Here is a 21082-nt window from a genome sequence, read left to right on the forward strand (position 1 = left end):
ACACCATAACATTCATACAAACATATCTTACCATGGGTCTTAACCACATGGTCTTACACACATTTATGTATCATGATCTGTCAGTCCATTTTTCATCTTACTGGACGCTTCACCATGAGTATTTCCAAATCATATCAATATGCCATGGGTCTCAACCTCATGGTCTTACAATTATTTTCATATCGTGATCTACCAATCTGGTTAGCAATATAACTACCCTACCAGAGGCTTCACAGAGGGACATTTCTCATCATTTTCTTACCTAGATTTATTTGCATTCCAGACTGGCTCATACTTTTCATATCTTAAACTTTACCTGCATATTTAACAATCAACATTCCTTTCAACAAATCTTATTACATATCACCATAGCACTTATCTCCTCTTTAAAATACTTGTACATTTACCGATTATTATAGATATCATCATCTTCTATATATATTTTCTTCTACTTGAAAAGTTTACATAAGAGAGAGAGTCAGGGTAAAGACTCACCTTAAACTCATTTACTACAGTTTTAAGCTCCAGACTTAGACATCCTTCTTGAACCAGCAGCAATAATTGTTTACAGAACATGGGATCACCATTAAAACTCATTTACATATAATTTACTATCATCTCAAACTCTAGTAACCTTCATGCAAAGCCTTACACTTACAACTTATTATTCATATACCACATACAAACTCACTCTTTCAAAACATCTAACATGTATAGCTGTAATACTTACCCAAAGATGGAATGATCACTGATTAAACCAAGAATCATTAACTTCCAGCTTAATGAGGAAAATATACCATTGGACTTAAGAAAAAGAATTAGAAAGTAGAATTGAAGAAAGAAGAAGAACCTTCTTCAAAACCCTTCTCACACATAGATATGATCTATTTTACTTAGTGGAACTTAACAAGTGTCACAACTTTAGAATTTGTCCTTCTTAATGGCCTAAATTTTTCTAAAGAAACACAAATGAGAATATTACATTATAAATATCAAACTAGTCTATCCAGTTGGCTTCTAACCATGTTACTTTACAACCTAACTAGCACAGTACTTCAGAGAAACAATGTGTACTATACTTTTGGTGTTAACTCATGCCATAATTACCTTTTCACTTAACTAAGTATTTCTCTTTAACTAGTAGAATAATTTGAAATCTTCACTTACTTATACGGTGGATACCATACGCCCACACATATGCTCCAAAAGAAACATATGGGCAGATTACATTTTGCCAAACAAATTATTTTCCCTCTAAATGCCAAAATCTTAGATCTATCAGACTTGGGGTGTGACATGATTTTCTTATACATTGTTTCAAATTATGTTAGCACCATTAAGCTAATTTGCAGGTGCGGATTTGTTTATTTCTACGTATAGGCGACGAGTAGGTCTTGTAGAATCGAGTAGATTAGCATCATTCGAGTCTAACTTCTTAGCTTAACATGTTTATATTGTTCTTTCAATGCTAAGTTTGAGTTGGCATGTACCTAGCATAAATAATAGTAGTTAAGGTCCAATTTCATGATTTTGAACTTATAATGCTATGAATTGCAATTGGATTGGATGTATGCATATGCTTTAAATTTCATATTGTTTTGGCTTGAATCATAGAAATACCATTGAGCGTATTTTCTCAGCGTACGATTTGTTTTCTCCATTTGTAGGTATAACAGATTCCTGGTAGAACGAGAAGTTGATTTGGCATCTCTGAAGCAATCTCCAACTAAAAAAAGCTTGTATAGGTTTTGTTTTGATGTCAAGTATGACATGTACCTAGGTTGAGTCAAATTTTGGTATAATACTATAACTATATACAACCTTGAACTTGATGTATGGAATTGGTCAATCGGAAGAAATTTTGTAAATAGATTCCAAATATGTTTTGAAGTAGTATGAAAAGCTGCAATGGCTTGGTGAATAGGCATGTATGTTTAAGGTTTGAATGAAATATAATAGTTAGTTAACCTAAAGATCAAATGGCATTGGTAAATAGTTGAAACAAGTGTTTTGGTTATGTTTGTGACATAGATATTACATGTTTTGGCTAGGAATGTGGTTTGAATATGCATATTCATTTGATTGTAAGGTATAGGATGAAGACTCATTTGGGAATTGCAGAAACAGCTTGTCACGTTACGAAGTCGAGTGTATGTCGTTGCAACGAGATTAGACCACCATGTCACGACATGACATCGAGCATGGGTCATTGAGATAAGGTTTAGTCAGTATGTTATGTTGTGATGAGAAACCCCTTGACGTCGCGACATCAACTTGAAATTTTGAAATATTATAGTTTAGTCCTAATTCGACCTCAGGTTAGCATCAAAGCTCCTGTAAGCTCGTATAAGACTCGAAAATGTATAAGAATCATTTTATATACTTGTTTAACTTACATTGGGATTTTGATGTTATAAATTGAACGGTGAATAGATTGTAGTTGCTCCGACAACGAATGTGACACCTTGTAACTCAGACCCAGCGATTGTTCGAGTATGGGGTGTTACAAAGTTAGAGAGAGAAAACTTTCATATGGTAATAAATGTTAATTTTCACCTTTCCTAGCTTAATATTTTATCTTAGATGTTACAAGAAATCTTGGTAAGCTTGTAAGCTAATATATGATCATATTTTTGTGTATGAAAAAATGAGGAAATGTTGAGAAATAAATCTTTAGCTAGGATAAAGATAAATTCAAGTAAGAGGAGGCTTGCTTTTGAGTTAATGCGCATCCAAAAGGTAAGTACCATTGGATATCCTTACTTCTCCTATGCTAATATGTTCAGGTACATTGGTGGAAATTGTGTAATAATTATGAAAATGATTATGAAATAAGAATGTGTATATTTCATGGTTTTGATGTGTTGATAATATGTGGTTTGTAATATTTTCTCTAAATATGCATTGGTTATAAAGTTAAAGTATTAACTACAAATGTGTTATTAAATTGTGATTACTATGGAATGGTTAACATAAATATCATTTACTATGTAAAACTAGAATAGTGTTGACAACACTAAAAACGACATAAAAACACAACTAAAGCTAAATGCAACGTATCTAACTACTATAAAAATAAAAGACTCAATTTCATTAAAAACAAACTAAAATAAGCATGAAATTTACCTAATTGCATATTTCAAATCTTAGCACATCAATATACTATTACATGATATAATAATAAATTATATAACTGTGACTAAAACTACTAACACACGTATAACTATTATTAATTTTATATATTATAATAAAAGAAATAATATTACATAATATTGTAATGTTTAATCATTAATGCATATATATAAACTATTAATATATTATATATTATATTATATGAGATAACATTATATAATATAGTTAGAGGGCAAGTTTTCAAATATAAGAATAGTATAAGGACTTAAAGCATATTTCAACCAATATAATAGTAAACAATAATATTTAATATTTAATATTTAATATATTATGTATTACTATCACCGTATGTGATATAGTATTACATAATATAATAATATAGTATATAATTATGACTAAAACTATTAATACATGTTGTTAATTTGGTGTACAACAAGATATTGTGGTACTAAAAAAGTCGGTTCACCTTAAGAGATAGAGAGCCAGAAAAGACAAGAGGACAAAGAGAAAGTTGAGGAGGATAAATGCTCAAAGATTGCTTAAGGGCTCCAAAAGATCCTTTTTCTCATTGTTTAAAATGATATTTTATAAGCGAAGTCTTCTTGTTTGTTAGTGTAATGTGGCAGGTCATTGCAAAGGAGTTGCCATCAGGGAGTATATGCAGGACATGCACTGTGAACTCATTTTGTTATGGTAGTACAAGGTTGTTATGCTCAGGAAGGGTTCTATGATATTCAAGGGTGTGTTCACACTTAAGGAGTGGTCACACTTAAAAAAGGGTAAGAATTTTTGTCAAAATAGGTGGATTATTCCTAGAAGCAGGTGGTCCAGATCCCTATTGATACAGAGGGCCAAATGGTGAGTAGGGATCCAGGAGGGCTAGTCATTGAGGCATCCGAGTAGAGTCAAAGAACTAGCTACGGGCATTTCTCAGGTAGCCCATTATGCTGACACGTTCCCAAGTTAAAAGGAGGTATAACACACATATATATTACTTTTATTTTATTATAGATTATTATAAATGATATAGTATCAATAGTTATGTGTAATTTAGTATATTTCACTACATTTTACAAAAATATTATTACTTAATATTAATTTATTAATTTTAATTGTTTTAATTTTACAAGTTTATTTAGGTTTAATTTATTTTTATTTTAGACTTGAAATTTGAGCTAGAACTAATTTATTTTGAGTTTGGTTAATCATGGGTGTATTATTTGAGTTCTAAGTTTAATATAATATATTTTAGTTTTGAGATAAATATTTTAGAATATGAGTATTATGTTTTAAATTTAATAATAAAGATGAAAGTTATAGAAATGTGAATATAATATAATAATAAATTATAAAATATATTTTCCTTAATTCATATATATATTATATAATAGATTTTACATAATAAGCATTGTAAATTTTTTTATATTATACAACTCTTTAAATATATATATAATTTATATAAATTTAAATTGTTTTACTTACTGTTTAAAAATAAAATAAAATATTATTTTTGAAATTAAAATATTTATAATTTAAAAAATTTAAAATTATTTTAGTTCGAATCTCATATGATAATTTAATTGTTAGGTGTGTTTATCATATTAAGTATGGTCTAAATTTGTATTTGTTGTTTATCATATTTTAGCTTTGATTCAAATCCGAATTCAAAAGAATGGAGCTCCAAAATATTCAAACCCGAAAATGTGAGCTGAAAAAATCCCAAAAAAACAGATGCAACAGCCCGTTTGCCACCCGTAATTACAAACTGTCAGTTGTACGCTGAGTACGCTGATACAACTTTCAATTCCATCTCCAACGGCGATTCCTATCTAGCGCTCGCCTCGGCTCCCCGGGAAAGCGGTCGTGGTTCCTCGCTGGCTCGCTCAACCCTGTAAAAGACTTAAGCGGAAGACAATTGATTTGAATGCTAAAAGCGTAACCCGAAAGCGACTCCTCCCTTAAGAATCCTCACTTCCTCTGCCAATCATTTTCACAAACACCTTTGCCGCAATATAATTTCAAAATCCCTGAAGTAGTGAATATCCGACAGTATGCTTGGAAGGTCAATTTTGGAATTACCACGTTGCCGAGGGGCTCCTTGGAGAATACCCAGGCAGATTATGCCCCAGGTAAACTCAACTGTTTTCACTTTCAGTATCAATTTAGGAGTTCCTATGTACTATTTTTATAATTGATCCTCTTACGATGCATGGTTAAAATGTAGTGTTCATCACCTTTTATTTATTCAAGAAAGCAATTTTCGACTTCTTCTGGAGAAAATGGTACTCCGAAACCTGAATCGAAGAGTGGGCTTTCAAAATTTGTCCTTGGAACTTCTCTTATTGGTGGTGCTATTTTGGTTGCTTACCAAACTGGATATTTAGAGCAATATGGCGCACGCCCCAAGGTTTCTATTGATTCAACGAAAACTGGTTTTGATGAGAAAGATGAAAAGGATATCCAAGATGTTTCTTCTCGTGATGAAGAAATAAACAAATTGACTCCTCATGTGGACTTGCCTGAGCAAAAAGCTGCAACTAATATCGATCTACCTCCTGAGCCCGAAATTTCAAGTGAAACCCAAGGTGAAAACCAGTCGAATATTGAAGATAAGTTGAACGAGATAATTGAAGAAAGCACAACATCTGTACCAGAAAAGGCATTACCTGAATATTCTCAGAGCAACTTGCCATCTGCTGATCACAGTGCAGATACCGATGCATCAGCGGAGGGGAATCTTAAAAAGGTTGAGTCTCAAAATGTAACGGCACTGGAGAAGGAAATTCAAGATATTCCATTGGATACCCGATCAAGTGCATCCCTTGGAGAAAAGGAGACAAAAACTGTACCATCTCCTACTACCGCAGTTAAGCTGCAGGTACTCTTTTTTATGCACCCTGTATTAGTACTGATACTGATCGATTGGAGTTATAGATTTTATGAAATTTTGAAGAATGACTTAAGCATCTATATGCGGATTCCATCTTTATGGTGTAATGTCTATGCTAGCCACTATTATAATATTAAAGAGTGATCAGATGCACTTCAATATGAACTAGACAATATAGGTTACTTTGTTATTGTTATTAAAGTTTTGCTAATCTATTTCTATCGCTCCGCAACTCAATTATGGCAGAAATGCACCTTAGCCAATTGTCATTTGTTTGCCAAGAAACACCCTTGGCACTTTATGTGTATCTATGCACATTCTTATTTCTTTCAATATAATTTACCTGCCTGGAATCTGGCAATATTTCATAATTTTGTGCATGGGTGCATAAAGAAATGTCCCTGGATGCCAAAGAACCATGGTGCCTTTGCTTGTTTCCTGGGTAGGGCACTGGTTTATATGGAAGTTTCGGTAACAAAGGGACTGAGGCTTAACTGTTGTAACTTGCTAAGCATTGAATCTCTTTGTATAACTTTGCATTTTTTTCAACCGCAAGTATCAAGTTAAGTGGCAACAATACCACCAGACTGTTTCTAGGCTTACTATACATTCCAAAAATTTAATACTGGAAAAATATCATCTTTTTCGCATATACTTATACTGCACAGGCTCAATATGACTTGTGGTGTTCCACCATTGCAGGATGAACCAAGTAAAGGTGCAGAAGTGCTTAGTTTAGGCCCTGAAGAAAGTCAAATAAATTCTGTCCCATCTCTGCATCCCACTATAGAAGTATCCTTTGTTCTCCTCATCAGTTTCTCTTCTTAACACCCTACATTTCATGTTGTTTCTGGTTTGTAACTTTTTGGAATAACTTCACGTACCATTGTTATTCTTTGTAGGTTGGTCCATGAAACTTCTTAAAAAGTTTTCATGTTTTCATTGTCTGAATATTAAATACTTTGGAATGTACCTTTTATTTATTATGTTCTTCAGCACATTGTTGGTTTAAGGGGGGATAAAAAGTCTGGTTGGAAGGCTTTCTCCACTTTCTGTGGGAATAAATATGCTTATGATTCAGAGGCTGTCCACTGCTTGTGGATACCTAGCTAATGCTTTAGGATGACAAAGAGTCACCGCATTTCTTTGTTTAGTTCCTTGGCAAGGGAAGGCTTTATACCAAGGTTTGATTCCCAAAAGCGTAGCTTAGGATTGCAACATTTGAGCATTATGTGTGTGTTTAAATGGGGAAAAGACTGTCATTTGAGGTGGCAAAGAACTTGCATTTCCCTTTTTATGTTCTGGGCAAGAAAAAGCTTTATAGGGAGGTTTGATCCCCTAAAAAGTGGGCTTAGGATTGCAACATCTGAGGGATTAAAGTTTCTTTTATGCCTGAGCAGCTCCTGTATTCACTTCAAATATATAGATATTTATATAGGTATATATGTACATATACTTATTCATTATTCTATCAGAGTTGATACAAAACAACATTTGGTTTTACTTTGCTGCAGGATAAACCCAGTAAAGATATAGAAGCTCCGAGTTCTCTTCTTGATGCCTATCACCTTAGGGAAAAGGCAGCTGAAGGCTACTTGGCTTCTCTAAACAGAAAATATGAGCTGCTTTCTAAAGAAAAAGAGGTTATTTACATCTCCTATTTTTTGTTTAATACATATGATAAGAAAGAGTGTCAACTAACACTAGGTTTTCATTATTTTTAACACGCTAGGCTTTTGGTACCGCGATTGAGGAACTTAATGAGGGATATTTATCGAAGGATGGAAAATTAGTTCTTGATTTCCTGCAAGCCATTCATGCTGCTGAAAAGCAGCAAGCTGAGCTGGATGCACGTGCTTTTGCTGAGGAAAAACGAGAATTGAAGGTCTGAAGTTTGAGCACTAGGCTCTGCTATACATCATCTGCCTTCTTAATTTCTGCAGCTTCATTTTGGCCATCGCATACTGTTTGCTAATGTTTTTTTTTTCCACCCACTCTCTCTTCAGGAGAAATATGAAAAGGAATTAAGGGATTCAAGAGCCAGGGAACTAATGCGTACAGAAGAGGCAGCTATGTTGGATAAGGTTACAGCTCTTTTCATATTTTCATTGTTTTTACTATGTTATATTTCATGTGATTGATAGCAAAGCTTTTTGTCATTGCTTTCAGCTCTATGCTTATTGGGTAATTCTAATTTTCTTACATCACATTGACTAATGCATTCATGCTCTGACTTCCTCTTTTCTCTTGCTCTTGCTGTGCAGAACATACAGTAATTTCTTTCATGTTTCATGGTGAAAGAGGGAAAAAATATTAATTTTTTCATCTCTTTTTTGGTACTCGTGTCTTCTGTTTATATAGATATATATTTATATATACTTTGTAAGGGCTTGAAAACATTGATTTTTTTTCTTCATTTTTGAACTATACACACATATAATGAATTATTGTCTGTCAAATGAAATCAGCCAGAAGAGGACTTATTTTTCTTGCTGTCCACTTTACGAGACACATATTTGATAACCTGCCTTCTTCTTACCCATGTGTATTGTTGGAATTCCTTAAATTAAGCAGATTTTCTACCTTAGTTCTAGGAATTTCCTTGTACTATTAGCCATAATCAAATTACTAATTTTTAGGGATAGGCTAAATTCTAGAGATTATTTCCTTTTTATTTTTCCTGCTATTCTTTAAAAGGCTATAGTCAGATTAGAAAAAATAAGAATAATTCTTCTTCCTAAACTTGTTCATGGTATCAAAAGCATCAGGAATTCAGTTGATCCTACTCTTTCTTCTCTTTTCTTGTTCTGTTTTCTCTGTTAGAAACCCTACTCCCATGGGTGACACCGAAAATTCCTCTGAGTCTCTTCATAAACTTCGGCTAACCAAAACTCAACTTGAGGCTCTTCATAAACTACTCAGGACTCCTACAGCTAGTGGGTCACTAGCTATTCAAGGAACCTATCACAACTTCCTGGATACTAGACTCGGGTGCATCCGACCACATGACAGGTAATCTAAGTTTGTTTCACACCTATTTACCTTGTCATGATCACTCTCGGATTCGCATAGCTGATGGATCTTACTCGCTGGTGGCTGGAATTGGGACAGTTAGACTTACTGAAAATTTTTCCCTTGATAAAGTTTTACATGTTCCAAATCTTTCCTATAATTTACTCTCAATTAGCAAGCTGACCAAGGATCAAAAAGTACTTGTTGAATTTTCTGCTTTAGGTTGTGTGGTTCAGGAACAGGAATCGGGGAAGATGATTGGCACTGCTAAAGTTGATGATGGCTTATATGTTTGGAACAAAAACAGTTCACAAGAAGGGATGGCCTTATCTACATCAAAAGAAGATTCTATCATGCTATGGCACCGTAGACTAGGACACCCAAATTTCATGTACTTGAAGAAATTGTTTCCTCTACTATTTCTAAATAAGAAAATAAGTTCATTGAACTGTGAAGTTTGCCAATTGTCTAAACACACTTGTGTCCCTTATCCCTTTGAAACCTTATGTTCAATCTCAACCTTTCTCTTTAATCCACAGTGATCTATGGGGAGCCAGTCGAGTAAAAAACATCACAGGGGCTAGGTGGTTCATAACTTTCATTGATGACCACACTAGAGTTTGTTGGATCTATCTCCTTAAAGAAAAATCCGAAGTCTCTAGAGTCTTCAAAAATTTTCATTCAATGATTCGAACCCAGTTCAATTCAAATATTCACACCCTTAGAACTGATAATGGGAGAGAGTACTTTAATTCTATCCTAAGTCCTTATCTTTCTGAGCAAGGAATCATACATCAAAGTTCTTGTCCTGACACCCCTCAACAAAACGGGGTTTCCGAGAGGAAAAATAGACACCTTGTAGCCGTGGCTCGTGCTCTTATGTTTACTATGGGTGTACCAAAGTATTTATGGGGAGAAGCTGTCCTCACTGCTTGTTATCTTATAAACCGACTCCCATCTAAGGTATTAAACTTTCAAACACCTTTACATACTCTTCAAAAAAATTTTCCCTTGTTTCGTGTTCCTAATCTCCCAACCAAAACATTTGGTTGCAAAGCATTTGTCCACAACCATCAACCTAACCAATCTAAACTTGATCCTAAAGCCCACACTTGTGTCTTTATTGGTTACTCACCTACACAAAAAGGGTACAAGTGCTACTCTCAAACCTTACACCGGATGTTTGTGTCCCTTGATGTTACTTTCTTCGAAAACGAGCCATATTTTTCAGCCTCTCATCTTCAGGGGGAGATACTTAGTGAAGATGAGACCTTGAGCAATCTTCTCATTATACCTCAAGACTCTATCAGCCCTACCACCACTACAAAACCTGCTGAAAATCCTACAGCCACTGTTTTTCCTGTTTTGGAACCTGTTTTTCCTATCTCCACTGTTCAGCAACAAGAAACAAGGGTGATTAACCATACTAATGAAGAAAAACAGCCCACTCATTCTGAAAAACAACAAGAAAAAACTCAGGGGCTTCGTGTATACTCTCGGAGACATCAGCTGCCTGAAACAGAAACAGCAGTGCCAATGCCATCTTTACCCGAGGACTGTCTTGAGGAAGAAGTTTCACCTCCTTCATCTTCCATCTATCTTCCAATTGCAGTAAGAAAGGGCACTAGGAGCTGCACTCAACATCCCATTTCTCGGTTTGTATCCTATGGAAACTTGTCTAAATCCTACAATGCCTTTGTTTCTAATGTTGACTCTATAGAAACTCCAAAAAACATAGAAGAGGCTCTTAAGTCAACCAAATGGAGGCAAGTTGTGTTGGAAGAAATAAAGGCTCTTGAAGACAATGGAACTTGGGAAATATCTAAACTACCTACTGGGAAGAAGACCGTGGGTTGTAAGTGGATTTTCACCACAAAATTTAAACCAGATGGGAGCATTGATCGATACAAGGCTAGACTTGTGGCCAGGGGTTTCACTCAAACATATGGGTTGGACTATGAGGAAACATTTGCACCGGTGGCCAAATTGAATACTATTCGAGTGCATCTCTCAATTGCTGTCAACTTAGAATGGCCTTTGATCCAATTGGATGTAAAGAACGCTTTTCTCAATGGAGAATTAAACGAAGAAGTCTACATGGATTTTTCGCCTGGATTTGAAGGAAGCAAGGGCCAAGTATGCAAGTTGAAGAAGTCCTTGTATGGACTAAAGCAATCCCCTAGGGCTTGGTTTAATCGTTTTGCCAAAGCCATGACTAGTAGACATTACACTCAAGGTCAAGCTGATCACACCTTATTCTACAAACACTCGGATAATGGGAAGTGTTGTATTCTCATTGTCTATGTAGATGATATAATATTGACAGGGGATGATTCTATTGAAATTGAAAGACTAAAAGAGTTCTTAAGTCTTGAGTTTCAACTTAAAGATTTGGGGAATCTTCGATATTTTCTAAGAATGGAGATAGCAAGGTCAAAGGCAAGTATTTCAATCTCTCAAAGAAAGTATGTTCTTGATCTACTTTCTGAAGTCGGACTGTTGGGTTGCAAACCAGCCGAGACTCCTATGGAACCAAACCTTAAATTAGGAACTGATAAGGATGGAGAAGAGGTAGACAGGGGGAGATATCAACGGTTAGGGGGAAAACTTATCTATCTTTCTCACACTCGTCCGGACATAGCTTTTGGAGTAAGTGTTATAAGTCAATTTATGCATGCTCCTAGGGAGAAACATTAGGAAGCTGCCTACAGGATATTGAGATACTTAAAAGGGACTCCTGGTAAGGGGTTGCATTTCAAGAAAGATGTAAATCGAAGCATAGAAGTCTACACTGATGCAGACTGGGCAGGGGCAGTTAATGACAGGCGCTCCACTAGCGGTTACTGCAGCTATGTTTGGGGTAATCTCGTGACATGGAGGAGTAAAAAGCAATCTGTTGTGGCACGCGGCAGTGCTGAATCTGAATATCGAGCTTTGTCCCACGGTATATGTGAAGGAATGTGGTTACAACGGCTAATGGGAGAACTAAAATTATCCTATACAAAACCTATAACATTATACTGTGACAACCAGGCAGCAGTTAGCATAGCTCATAACCCTGTACACCATGACCGTACCAAGCATGTGGAAATTGATCGCCACTTTATTACGGAGAAAATTAACAAAGGGGAAGTTTGTGTTTCATATCTACCTACAAGACAACAAGTAGCAGACGTGTTAACCAAAAGCTTGAGCAGAAAAATGTTCGAAGAAATTATGGGCAAGCTGGGTTTGATTAACATCTACACTCCAGCTTGAGGGGGAGTGTTGGAATTCCTTAAATTAAGCAGATTTTCTACCTTAGTTCTAGGAATTTCCTTGTACTATTAGCCATAATCAAATTACTAATTTTTAGGGATAGGCTAATTTCTAGAGATTATTTCCTTTTTATTTTTCCTGCTATTCTTTAAAAGGCTATAGTCAGATTAGAAAAAATAAGAATAATTCTTCTTCCTAAACTTGTTCATGTATCTTTTTCTTTAACCTTTCAACAAAGCCACAATGACTCCCATCTGCACTTTATGCTTAATTGTCCCGGTGAATCCACTTTCTTTTTGTATCCCTAGAACCTGTATGTCAGGACTGAACATGAGGCAGAATGGGTGAGTTGGGACTCTAACACAAACAATTTGATTAAAAGTTGATGGTTCTGTAGTGCTTTATCGCCCATCACATGACAGAAATGGATATGATAGGTAGTGATTGATAGTTGAAGCTCTACCATTTCACCACTGTAAAGAAAATTTTATCCCGTGATATGGAGTTTCATGCAATTTTATCAACCTTATATATTTTGGTTTTCCTGTTTTGTGTGTGACAATGACAAAACGCAATCGTTATTTTATTAGTTTGGAACAACTTGATCTGTTTGTAAGGAATAACAGAAGCCGAAAACTTTGAATTATAGGAAGACCAGTCCCAATCAGTTTCTCTAATTTTTATGCTAGTTAACGAAATTACATTAGTATGTTTATCAATAAACTTAATCTATTCTATGATTTTGCAATATGGATTTTGATGAGCATGCTTATTTTTCTGTATTTACCTTGGAAAGTCAATTTCGCTTCGAGATAGAGTATACTCTGGCATCCATATGCCCTTCCGAAGGGTTAAAAGATTAAGTAAAAGAAAAGAGGTAATTATATTATTTTGTGAATTCAAGCTTCTATGAATTCGATTTTACCACTTTCAGGAATTGAAGAGAGAAAGAACAAAAGCAGCAGCTGCTATAAAATCCCTACAAGAGAGAATGGAAGAGAAACTAAGGATGGAACTTGAAGAAAAGGTACGTAGTTTTATGCTAACAAAGAAGTTCTATAGCATTTTTTCATAACTAATGAACTCAAGCTGTTAAATCTTTGGTTATTGCAGGAAAGAGAAGCTGAAATGAATTTGAAAAATGCACAGGAGCAAGGAAAAGCAGAATTGGTATCTGCAATTGCAAATGAGAAAGCAGCACAGATTGAAAAAATGGCAGAAGCAAATTTTCATGTAAGCTATTTCCTGGTGGAATTCTTTTATTGAAAATCTGAACAAAATTAAGTTTTCTAGTTTTTAGGAAGAAAACATGAATTGGAAAGTTCCTTTCAGTGTTATTTGATAGAATATGGAATAAATAAATTTAAAACTTATGATGCAAGATTTTTCTTATATGATATGTTGGAATATAGAATGTCATGGCTCTACTTTGAGGGATATAGCTTTCAGGGGAAAAGACAAGCTAAATGTCATGGCATGCATCAATGTTTTAGCTTTCAGTTTAACGCAGTATCAACTTTCATGCTTTCTGTTTTCTGCATGATGATGCTCCATTTGTTTGATAGACATTGTGCATCAGTATATATTATATTTATGTGTGAAAAATGAAACTGTTTTTTTGTTGAAGATCAAACTCATTAAGTGATCAATGATCACAAGCAAATTAGTGAACCTCTTGTGCAACTTCTTGCTAAAATCAAAGGTTTTGCCATTAAATTTTTCTGAATATTATCATTTGCTGGAATGTATTGATTTACAATCTAAACAGTTAATAGATTTCCATCGTCACAGAAACCTGAATAAAGTTTAACTAGTACCACCTATTTTGCAGAAGGAAATGAAAGCAAGAATAGTTTCTGATATATGCTTCAAATATTAAAGTACCGTATTTTATATATATATTAAAGTACTAAATCAAACATGAAAATTATTTCAGGATCAATGTGCATGTCTAAAGTTAAAAAAGAGTAGCCTTCTGAATTGGAAGCTTCTAGTTCATCAGTTACAAACATTAGTTTTAAAAGTGTTTCTCATTTTCTCATTTTTTTATTTTATTGTATACTGTTCAGATGAATCTGATTTTGAGAAATACACATGTTGTTAACTTCATGCTCGAGTATTATTTCATAGTCTAAAATATTGGTTTATTATTAGCCATTCAACACCATGGATGTGATTAGAGGATCTAAACATGGCCTGAACTATTCTGTTGTAGATAAATGCCTTATGTATGGCATTTTATGCACAATCTGAAGAGGCGCACAAGATTCATTCTATTCACAAACTTGCTTTGGTACCTTCTCCACCTTAATTCGTTGTTCTTAGACTCTTTTTTTTTTTCTTTGGAATCTGAGTTATGTTGTATAATGATTGATAGATCTAGTAATAATTCGTCTGAACTTGTAAATCATTGTCACATAACTTGAATGTTCTTGGGTGCTACAGGGAGCTCTTGCTCTAGAAGATGCACTTTCCAAAGGATTACCAATCCAGAAAGAAATAGATACTCTATACGCCTATCTTGAAGGCTTTGAGAAGGATTCAGTATTAGGTTTGGTCCTTTCATCCCTTCCAGAAGAAACTCGGTACTGTGGAACAGACACTCTACTAGAGTTGAATCAAAAGGCAAGTTGTTTTGTACTCTAAGAATTATATGCTACTTATTTCTGAATCATTTCAAATGATATGATCTTTTGGTTACATGGTTGATAGTTTGCCCTTCATAGAATTCAATGCAAGAATTGTATGCTTTACATAGAATCTTAGTTTGTCATGATATGTTTCAAAGAATGGAACAATTTTAAATGCTTTATAGTGACCGGCTAAGAGTATATAGAATCTTAGCTATTTATAAATTTGTGCACTCTTTTCTTCCTCTTATAGCGGCAGCCACAAAGCCCTTGTCTGCGCTGAAAATGGACTGCTTTTATGATTGTTTCATTGTCAATAGCATTTTTCTTTGGCTATGCTAAATAAATTGAACTAAACATGCTCTCACCCTCCTCTTTGTTGTTATCGAATATGCTTCCTCTTTGATTAGGATTGGCTTTGCATTCATTTTTCGATGAGAAACAAAGAATATGTAGGTTCTTTAGCAGTCAAATTTCCCAAAGTCTGGCTTTTTCAATAATAAATTTCTTCAATATTGAAGGGCGCTTAAGCACTTAGATTCTGGATTGTCAAGGTGAGAGGTTTCTAGCTGAAGCCCCTTCATTGGGAATCTTAACGCTGTAACTGCTTTAACAATCCTTGGTTTGCTGAAGTTGGTAAGCTCGGTGCTGTGAAGGGAAGCTGCTAGGAACTGGATTACTTATCCAGTGGATAAAATATTAAACCAGAAAAAGGGAGAGCAACAATGCTATATGCATCATTTAAAATCAACCCAAAGGAGGTTTGCTTCTCTGTTTCAGAGTTAAGGGTCCATTTGTATTCTAACCCTTATCAACCTGATACTAAAATCCATTAAGGATTTTATGATGGATAGGAATGGAGACTAATTGTCTAAAGATGGACTATCGAGTGGTTTGGTTCAATGGGTCAAACCTGATGAGGATAAGATTGTTAAGAGAAAGAAATGCTTTTTTTTTTGTTTCTTCTTTTACATGCTTGGTCTAATTTTGTGCAAGGAAAGAAAGTATTACTCCTTTTATGTACCACTGCCCACTGGTGCATCTAACAGGCATTCGCAAGTCAGTTACTGGCAGAAATTCCTAAATTGTATTCTGTTTAGCACCTTAGCTATTCCTATGGATATAGGGCCAAATTACAAGCTACGTCTAAGCAGTTTTATGAGTTCATTTCAAAGGTGGACTGGAATACTGCTAGAGCTGCTGAGATTTAGCAATAGATTGATGGTTAATAGTTGTTTTGATCCTTAAGCAATTCTAACAGACGCTGATTCATGACATTCAAAGTAAATTCCGTAGATTACTGTTTGACATATGTTCTTCTTGCAGTTTAATGCCTTGAAAGGAAACCTAAGGCATTTCAGTCTGATTCCACCAGGTGGTGGTGGTATCCTGACGCATTCTTTGGCACATATTGCATCCTGGTTAAAGGTGACAAAAAAATGGGATTTACTTTGCACATAATAATAGATCCAAGTCCCTGAAAGAATCTCATGCTTGCCTTTTGACTATCTAATAGGTAAAAGAAGTTGACGAATCTAGTGAAGGGATCGAGTCTATAATCAGTAGAGTTGAAATTTACTTGGCTGAAGGAAAGCTTGTTGAAGCAGCTTCCACTCTTGAACAAGGTGTCAAAGGTAGCCAAGCGGAGGAGATTATTGGTGATTGGGTGAAACGAGTGAGGAATAGGGCCATCACGGAGCAAGCATTAACAGTGCTTCAATCTTATGCAACTTGCATCAGTCTTACCTAATCTCCGAGTCCTGAATATTTGGTTCCCCTCAGGTATGGAACTTTAAAACCACATTGAATTAGGGGTTAAAGGTAAAGAAATTTTCTGGCTTTCCTAGTCAACATAACAGCAACCATATTGGTCTTTTTGCTTTTGGGAAACCTATATCACGATTTTTTTTTTCTTTAAACTGTGTAGATCGTCCCCACGATCCTCCAAATAAAATTTTGGTTTCCATATTTTTTAGAAGCCTTCATGTTGCAAGTAAACTTAGGATTATTGTAAACAACAGGCGTTATATAGAGCCAATTTCTTGTTCTCTTATGAAGATTGTAATAACGATGCATCATTTTCTTGAACATATGTTAGGTGAGAGTTCAGTTTAGTTGATTCATGCAGCTAAACTAGGAGCTATCCTAGGGATGTGTTGTCTTGGGCAAGGAGGTTTTTCAAATTCGGACCAACTTAGCTCGAATTATTGTTTAATAATAACTATTTTTATTTTAATCTAAAATATGAATTTCAGAGTTATTAGTTGGATATATACATATACTGATGAGAGAGGGTATTGTAAGCAAACAGATTAGCTAAACAAGACACATGGCATGTTGGTTGCGGCGTTGTATGGTTCAGTGTTTTTAAATGAATAGGTTGGTGTTGTTTTGTTCCTTCTCTTGCCTTCCGGCGTGCTTTTCATTTTTCAACCCAATAAAAGACCCATGTGCTTAAAGATTTTAAAATCTGGTCTACTTTATATATATATATTGTCTCCACCACTGTCATTAATTTTGATTTAAGGTGAAATTGTTGAACATGTCCTAATTTTAATTTTAATTTTAATAACTACAATATTTTTCGTTGAATCAAAATTTTAAGTTTAATTTATAGATGGATAACCTTTTCTTTTCTAGAATTTGACACCTCTCCGTAAATTGCTTCTTTCTCTTTCTCTTAATTTCTGTCAAAATAAATATTGCTTTTAAAAAGTAAGATTTTTTTTAAAAATGTGTAAATGCCAAAAAATCTCGTAAAATAATTAAAAAAATTGACTAAATCTTTCATTAAAAACAACACCTAATTGAACCTTGACCTTTAAAATTATGAAATACAATAACTTCAAAATAAAAATTATGAAACACTTAATTAAGTCATTGAAATATAGTTTATCATCGAAGCTTTTTGATGGACTATTAAGTATTGATGTGGTTGATTTGATAATTGATATGAAAAAATGGTAATATGGTAGTAAGTTAGAAATTAAAAAGAGTATTGAAGTTATAAAAAATCTAAAAAAATATTAAAGAGTTACTAAAAGTTATTTAAATCTTATAGAACTTCTAGAAAATCATAAAAAAATATAGAAAATTATTTTAAAAAATTAGTTATAAAATTATAGAAAAATTATAAAAATTCTAAAAAAAAAAATACTACTTTTTGTTTTCCCTTATACTATGCTTAGGTCACAAATATATTTTCTTGACGGTTTGCTAAACGAATGAAAAAAATAATTAAAAAAATTTAGAAAAAAAATATTTTTTTTATTCAAGGTTTTAATTAATTTCTTTAACTGAGTAATGGTGTACTTCAAAATAAAAAAAATTATATTTAGTGGGAATAAACAAACATGGCATCACATTGAAGTCCCCAGCCAATGATTGAAAATTGATATATGAAAATGATGGGATTAGTGTCTTAATCAAATGTCGCAGCATGGGCCTTTTGCGTGGGTTTCATTTATGAGTTTTGAGTCTCAATCATAAATCAACTTCCATGACAGACTCTATACCAATAAACAACATTAGGGAGATCATAATATATATTTTGTACCACATCAATGATTTATTGATAATTTCGACATTTGTAACATGCTATTTTTAGCTTAAAGAATCTTAATTTACGTGATTTTGAGTTAAAATCATTTTTTGAGTCATTAGCTTAATTATTTAAGCTTTCAATTTAGCTTTTTAAATTATATAATGTCAAGTTGATATAATTTGGATTCAATTCGTCTCATATTTTAATCATTTTAGAATAAAATCATTTTGGTTTTCAATCATTTCAATTTTAAACTATTTTGAATTAAAATTATTTTAAACTTACATGGTTTTCAAGTTTGAATTATTAATTTTTATGATTTAATTAAATTTGATCAGATTCAATTTTTAAGTTAATTAATTCATATTTCCAAATTCAAGTTAAAATTGATAGTTTAATTGTATCATATTTTAAGTTCTCATTTAACATTATTGTTTACGCAACCAAAAAATTAAGATGGCTACTGATTTTTTTTAATTTTAAAATTTTAGATTAATAAATTTAATAAATAATTTTCTCTATGTTGATAATCATATTTAAATTTTATTATTTAAAAAATAAAGTGATAAAAATTAAATTACAAATTTATAAAGAATACATATACTTGTATTATATGTTAATACGAGGACATTTTTATTTTTTAGGATTAAATATAAAATTGGTACTAAAAATTATCCACTTCTCCCAAATTGATACTTATAATTTTTTATGTTTTAGATTGGTACCCGAATTTTTTTCTATCCATGAAATCAGATTGACATCAACAAAAACATGTTTGCTTAGGATTGTAGAGTCAAAACATAAAGTGAATGGAAAAAAAGTTCAATGACCAAACTGGAAGAAGTGGATAAGTTTTAATTTTATATTTAACCTTATTTTTTATGTTTTTAACAAAATATGTAAAATTTTTAAATTTTTTATTTAAACAGTTGAATTAACCCTCATTTAATTTTAATATAAAATTTTTATAAAAATATTTTTACATAAAAATTTGACAATAATCTCGGAAGCTTTAAAAATTCTTACAATGGCAATGGCAACTTGGTCCGTGAAATAAGTTTAGAGACAAAAGGAAATGCATTATTAGAAGGAACTAATTAATGATTAAATTAAAAGAATTGTACTTATTAGGTGTATCTTACTGTCTAGTAGAAGCCTAATTTTGCCTTGACACAATCACAATATCTATTATTGTTACGACAAAAAAAAAAAAAAAGAATATCCAGTCAATTAAGAGAGAGAACCGTTACCCAGGGTTTCCTTTTTGGCTTGCCTAATTTTAAACCTCTTTTCTATTTGTTTTTTTTTGCTTAATCAATATTTATTTATTTTTATTAATTTGATTAAGTTAAATTTCACCAAGAAGAGTTAAATATTTATTTTTTCAAACAGAAATATTCACTAAAATATTAAAATTTTAATAATATTACTGTAGCAACTCACCAAACAGTCTGTGTGTATTTCATGCTAACATAAAACTATTTATTTTATATGCCATATCAATGAATAATTTAAAATTTATAAAATATTAAAACAACAAAAATTCAGAATTCAAATAAAAAATAAGTATACGTGGATTGTCATGCCTACAAAACTAACATTTTACTTCTAAAATAAACCAACATTTTAATAAATATTTACGTAAAAAAAGTAATTCGGCTCTTTTTGAATGGTTAATGATCAAATTCAACTATTTTTAAAAGATTAAAAGTAAAATTTAACTAAATAACCTAATTAACAAAAAATTAAATTTACCATTATATATTTTTTAATTACTTTCTTCTTCATTTTCATATTTATTGGTTAATGGATCATGGTACACAATATTGTAAGATTGGAATGGAACAGTTAAAAAATAGTTAAAAAATTATAAAATTTAAATTTAAATTATTTTTCATCGAATGAACCTAAAATTTTCAATTTAACCAAATAATTTTAATGACCGAAACTCAATTTAATTTACACGCAATTTATCATTTACATTACACATACTAAATGTTAGAGGGTAAATTATACAAATGGTCATTTAATAATATTTTTCATCCAATTTTAAAAAAAAATTAATTTTGACACAAATGTATGAATTCATTCCTGTTTTGATCACCCGCTATTAAATTGGTTACATAACGTCTTTTTCTAACTAATATAATAACATATTTAGTCATCAATACTTTCATATTCTATCGATTAGATCTTAACTCTAAATAATTCAATAAATTTAATCCTTCACATTTACAAATTTTATCAAATTGATTCTCAAACTTCCTAACCAAAGTTTTCAACTTTTAAAATAGAGGTATTCCACATTTATTAATTCTTTTATTTATGGTTGAAATTATCTAATTCGATACATAACCCTTTTATTTTATATTTTTAAGAAGTTAGTGTTAGAAATTAACTAAACACCATTAAAAATAATAAAAAATAAAAATTTTAGAATTATAATATATAACAAAATTATATAAATAATTTAACTCTGAATGGCATAATTTTAGTTTTTAATTAATTTAGTAAATAATTTGACACTAAATTAGATTAATAGTTATACATATTGCTTATTGTGTATTTAAAAATTAAAAGTAAATAATTAAAAATAAATAGAGTAAATAATAATCT

General features: G+C 32.4%; 1 protein-coding gene across 3 annotated transcripts; it reads left to right on the forward strand.

Annotated features, from left to right (window-relative positions):
* The first annotated feature begins 4770 nt into the window (after positions 1–4770).
* On the forward strand, positions 4771–17319 carry LOC107910233 (DNA ligase 1). 3 transcript variants are annotated; one of them, XM_016838028.2, is made up of 13 exons: positions 4771–5261; positions 5357–6010; positions 6725–6814; positions 7537–7665; positions 7755–7907; positions 8029–8106; positions 13227–13319; positions 13406–13525; positions 14508–14585; positions 14738–14917; positions 16249–16350; positions 16439–16704; positions 17021–17319. In XM_016838028.2, the coding sequence occupies exons 1-12, from the start codon at positions 5184–5186 to the stop codon at positions 16670–16672; spliced, it is 1989 nt and encodes a 662-aa protein (XP_016693517.1). In that variant the 5' UTR covers positions 4771–5183; the 3' UTR covers positions 16673–16704; positions 17021–17319. The 3 variants fall into 3 exon arrangements, with proteins under 3 accessions (XP_016693517.1, XP_016693508.1, XP_016693522.1); XM_016838019.2 differs by having other exon boundaries at positions 16439–17319; XM_016838033.2 differs by lacking the exon at positions 14508–14585 and having other exon boundaries at positions 16439–17319.
* Positions 17320–21082: the final 3763 nt, after the last annotated feature.

The sequence above is a fragment of the Gossypium hirsutum genome, chromosome A12 (assembly GCF_007990345.1).
Source record: "Gossypium hirsutum isolate 1008001.06 chromosome A12, Gossypium_hirsutum_v2.1, whole genome shotgun sequence".
In the NCBI taxonomy this organism is placed as follows: Eukaryota; Viridiplantae; Streptophyta; class Magnoliopsida; order Malvales; family Malvaceae; genus Gossypium; species Gossypium hirsutum.

What these genes read in the sequence shown, in the direction of transcription:
- LOC107910233 (XM_016838019.2), top strand. Translation starts at nt 5,184, where the DNA reads ATGCTTGGAAGGTCAATTTTGGAATTACCACGTTGCCGAGGGGCTCCT. An exon ending in AGGCAGCTATGTTGGATAAG is followed by an intron (nt 8,107 to 13,226) that starts GTTACAGCTCTT and finishes TACCACTTTCAG; the next exon opens with GAATTGAAGAGAGAAAGAAC. An exon ending in TGGCAGAAGCAAATTTTCAT is followed by an intron (nt 13,526 to 14,507) that starts GTAAGCTATTTC and finishes ATTCTGTTGTAG; the next exon opens with ATAAATGCCTTATGTATGGC.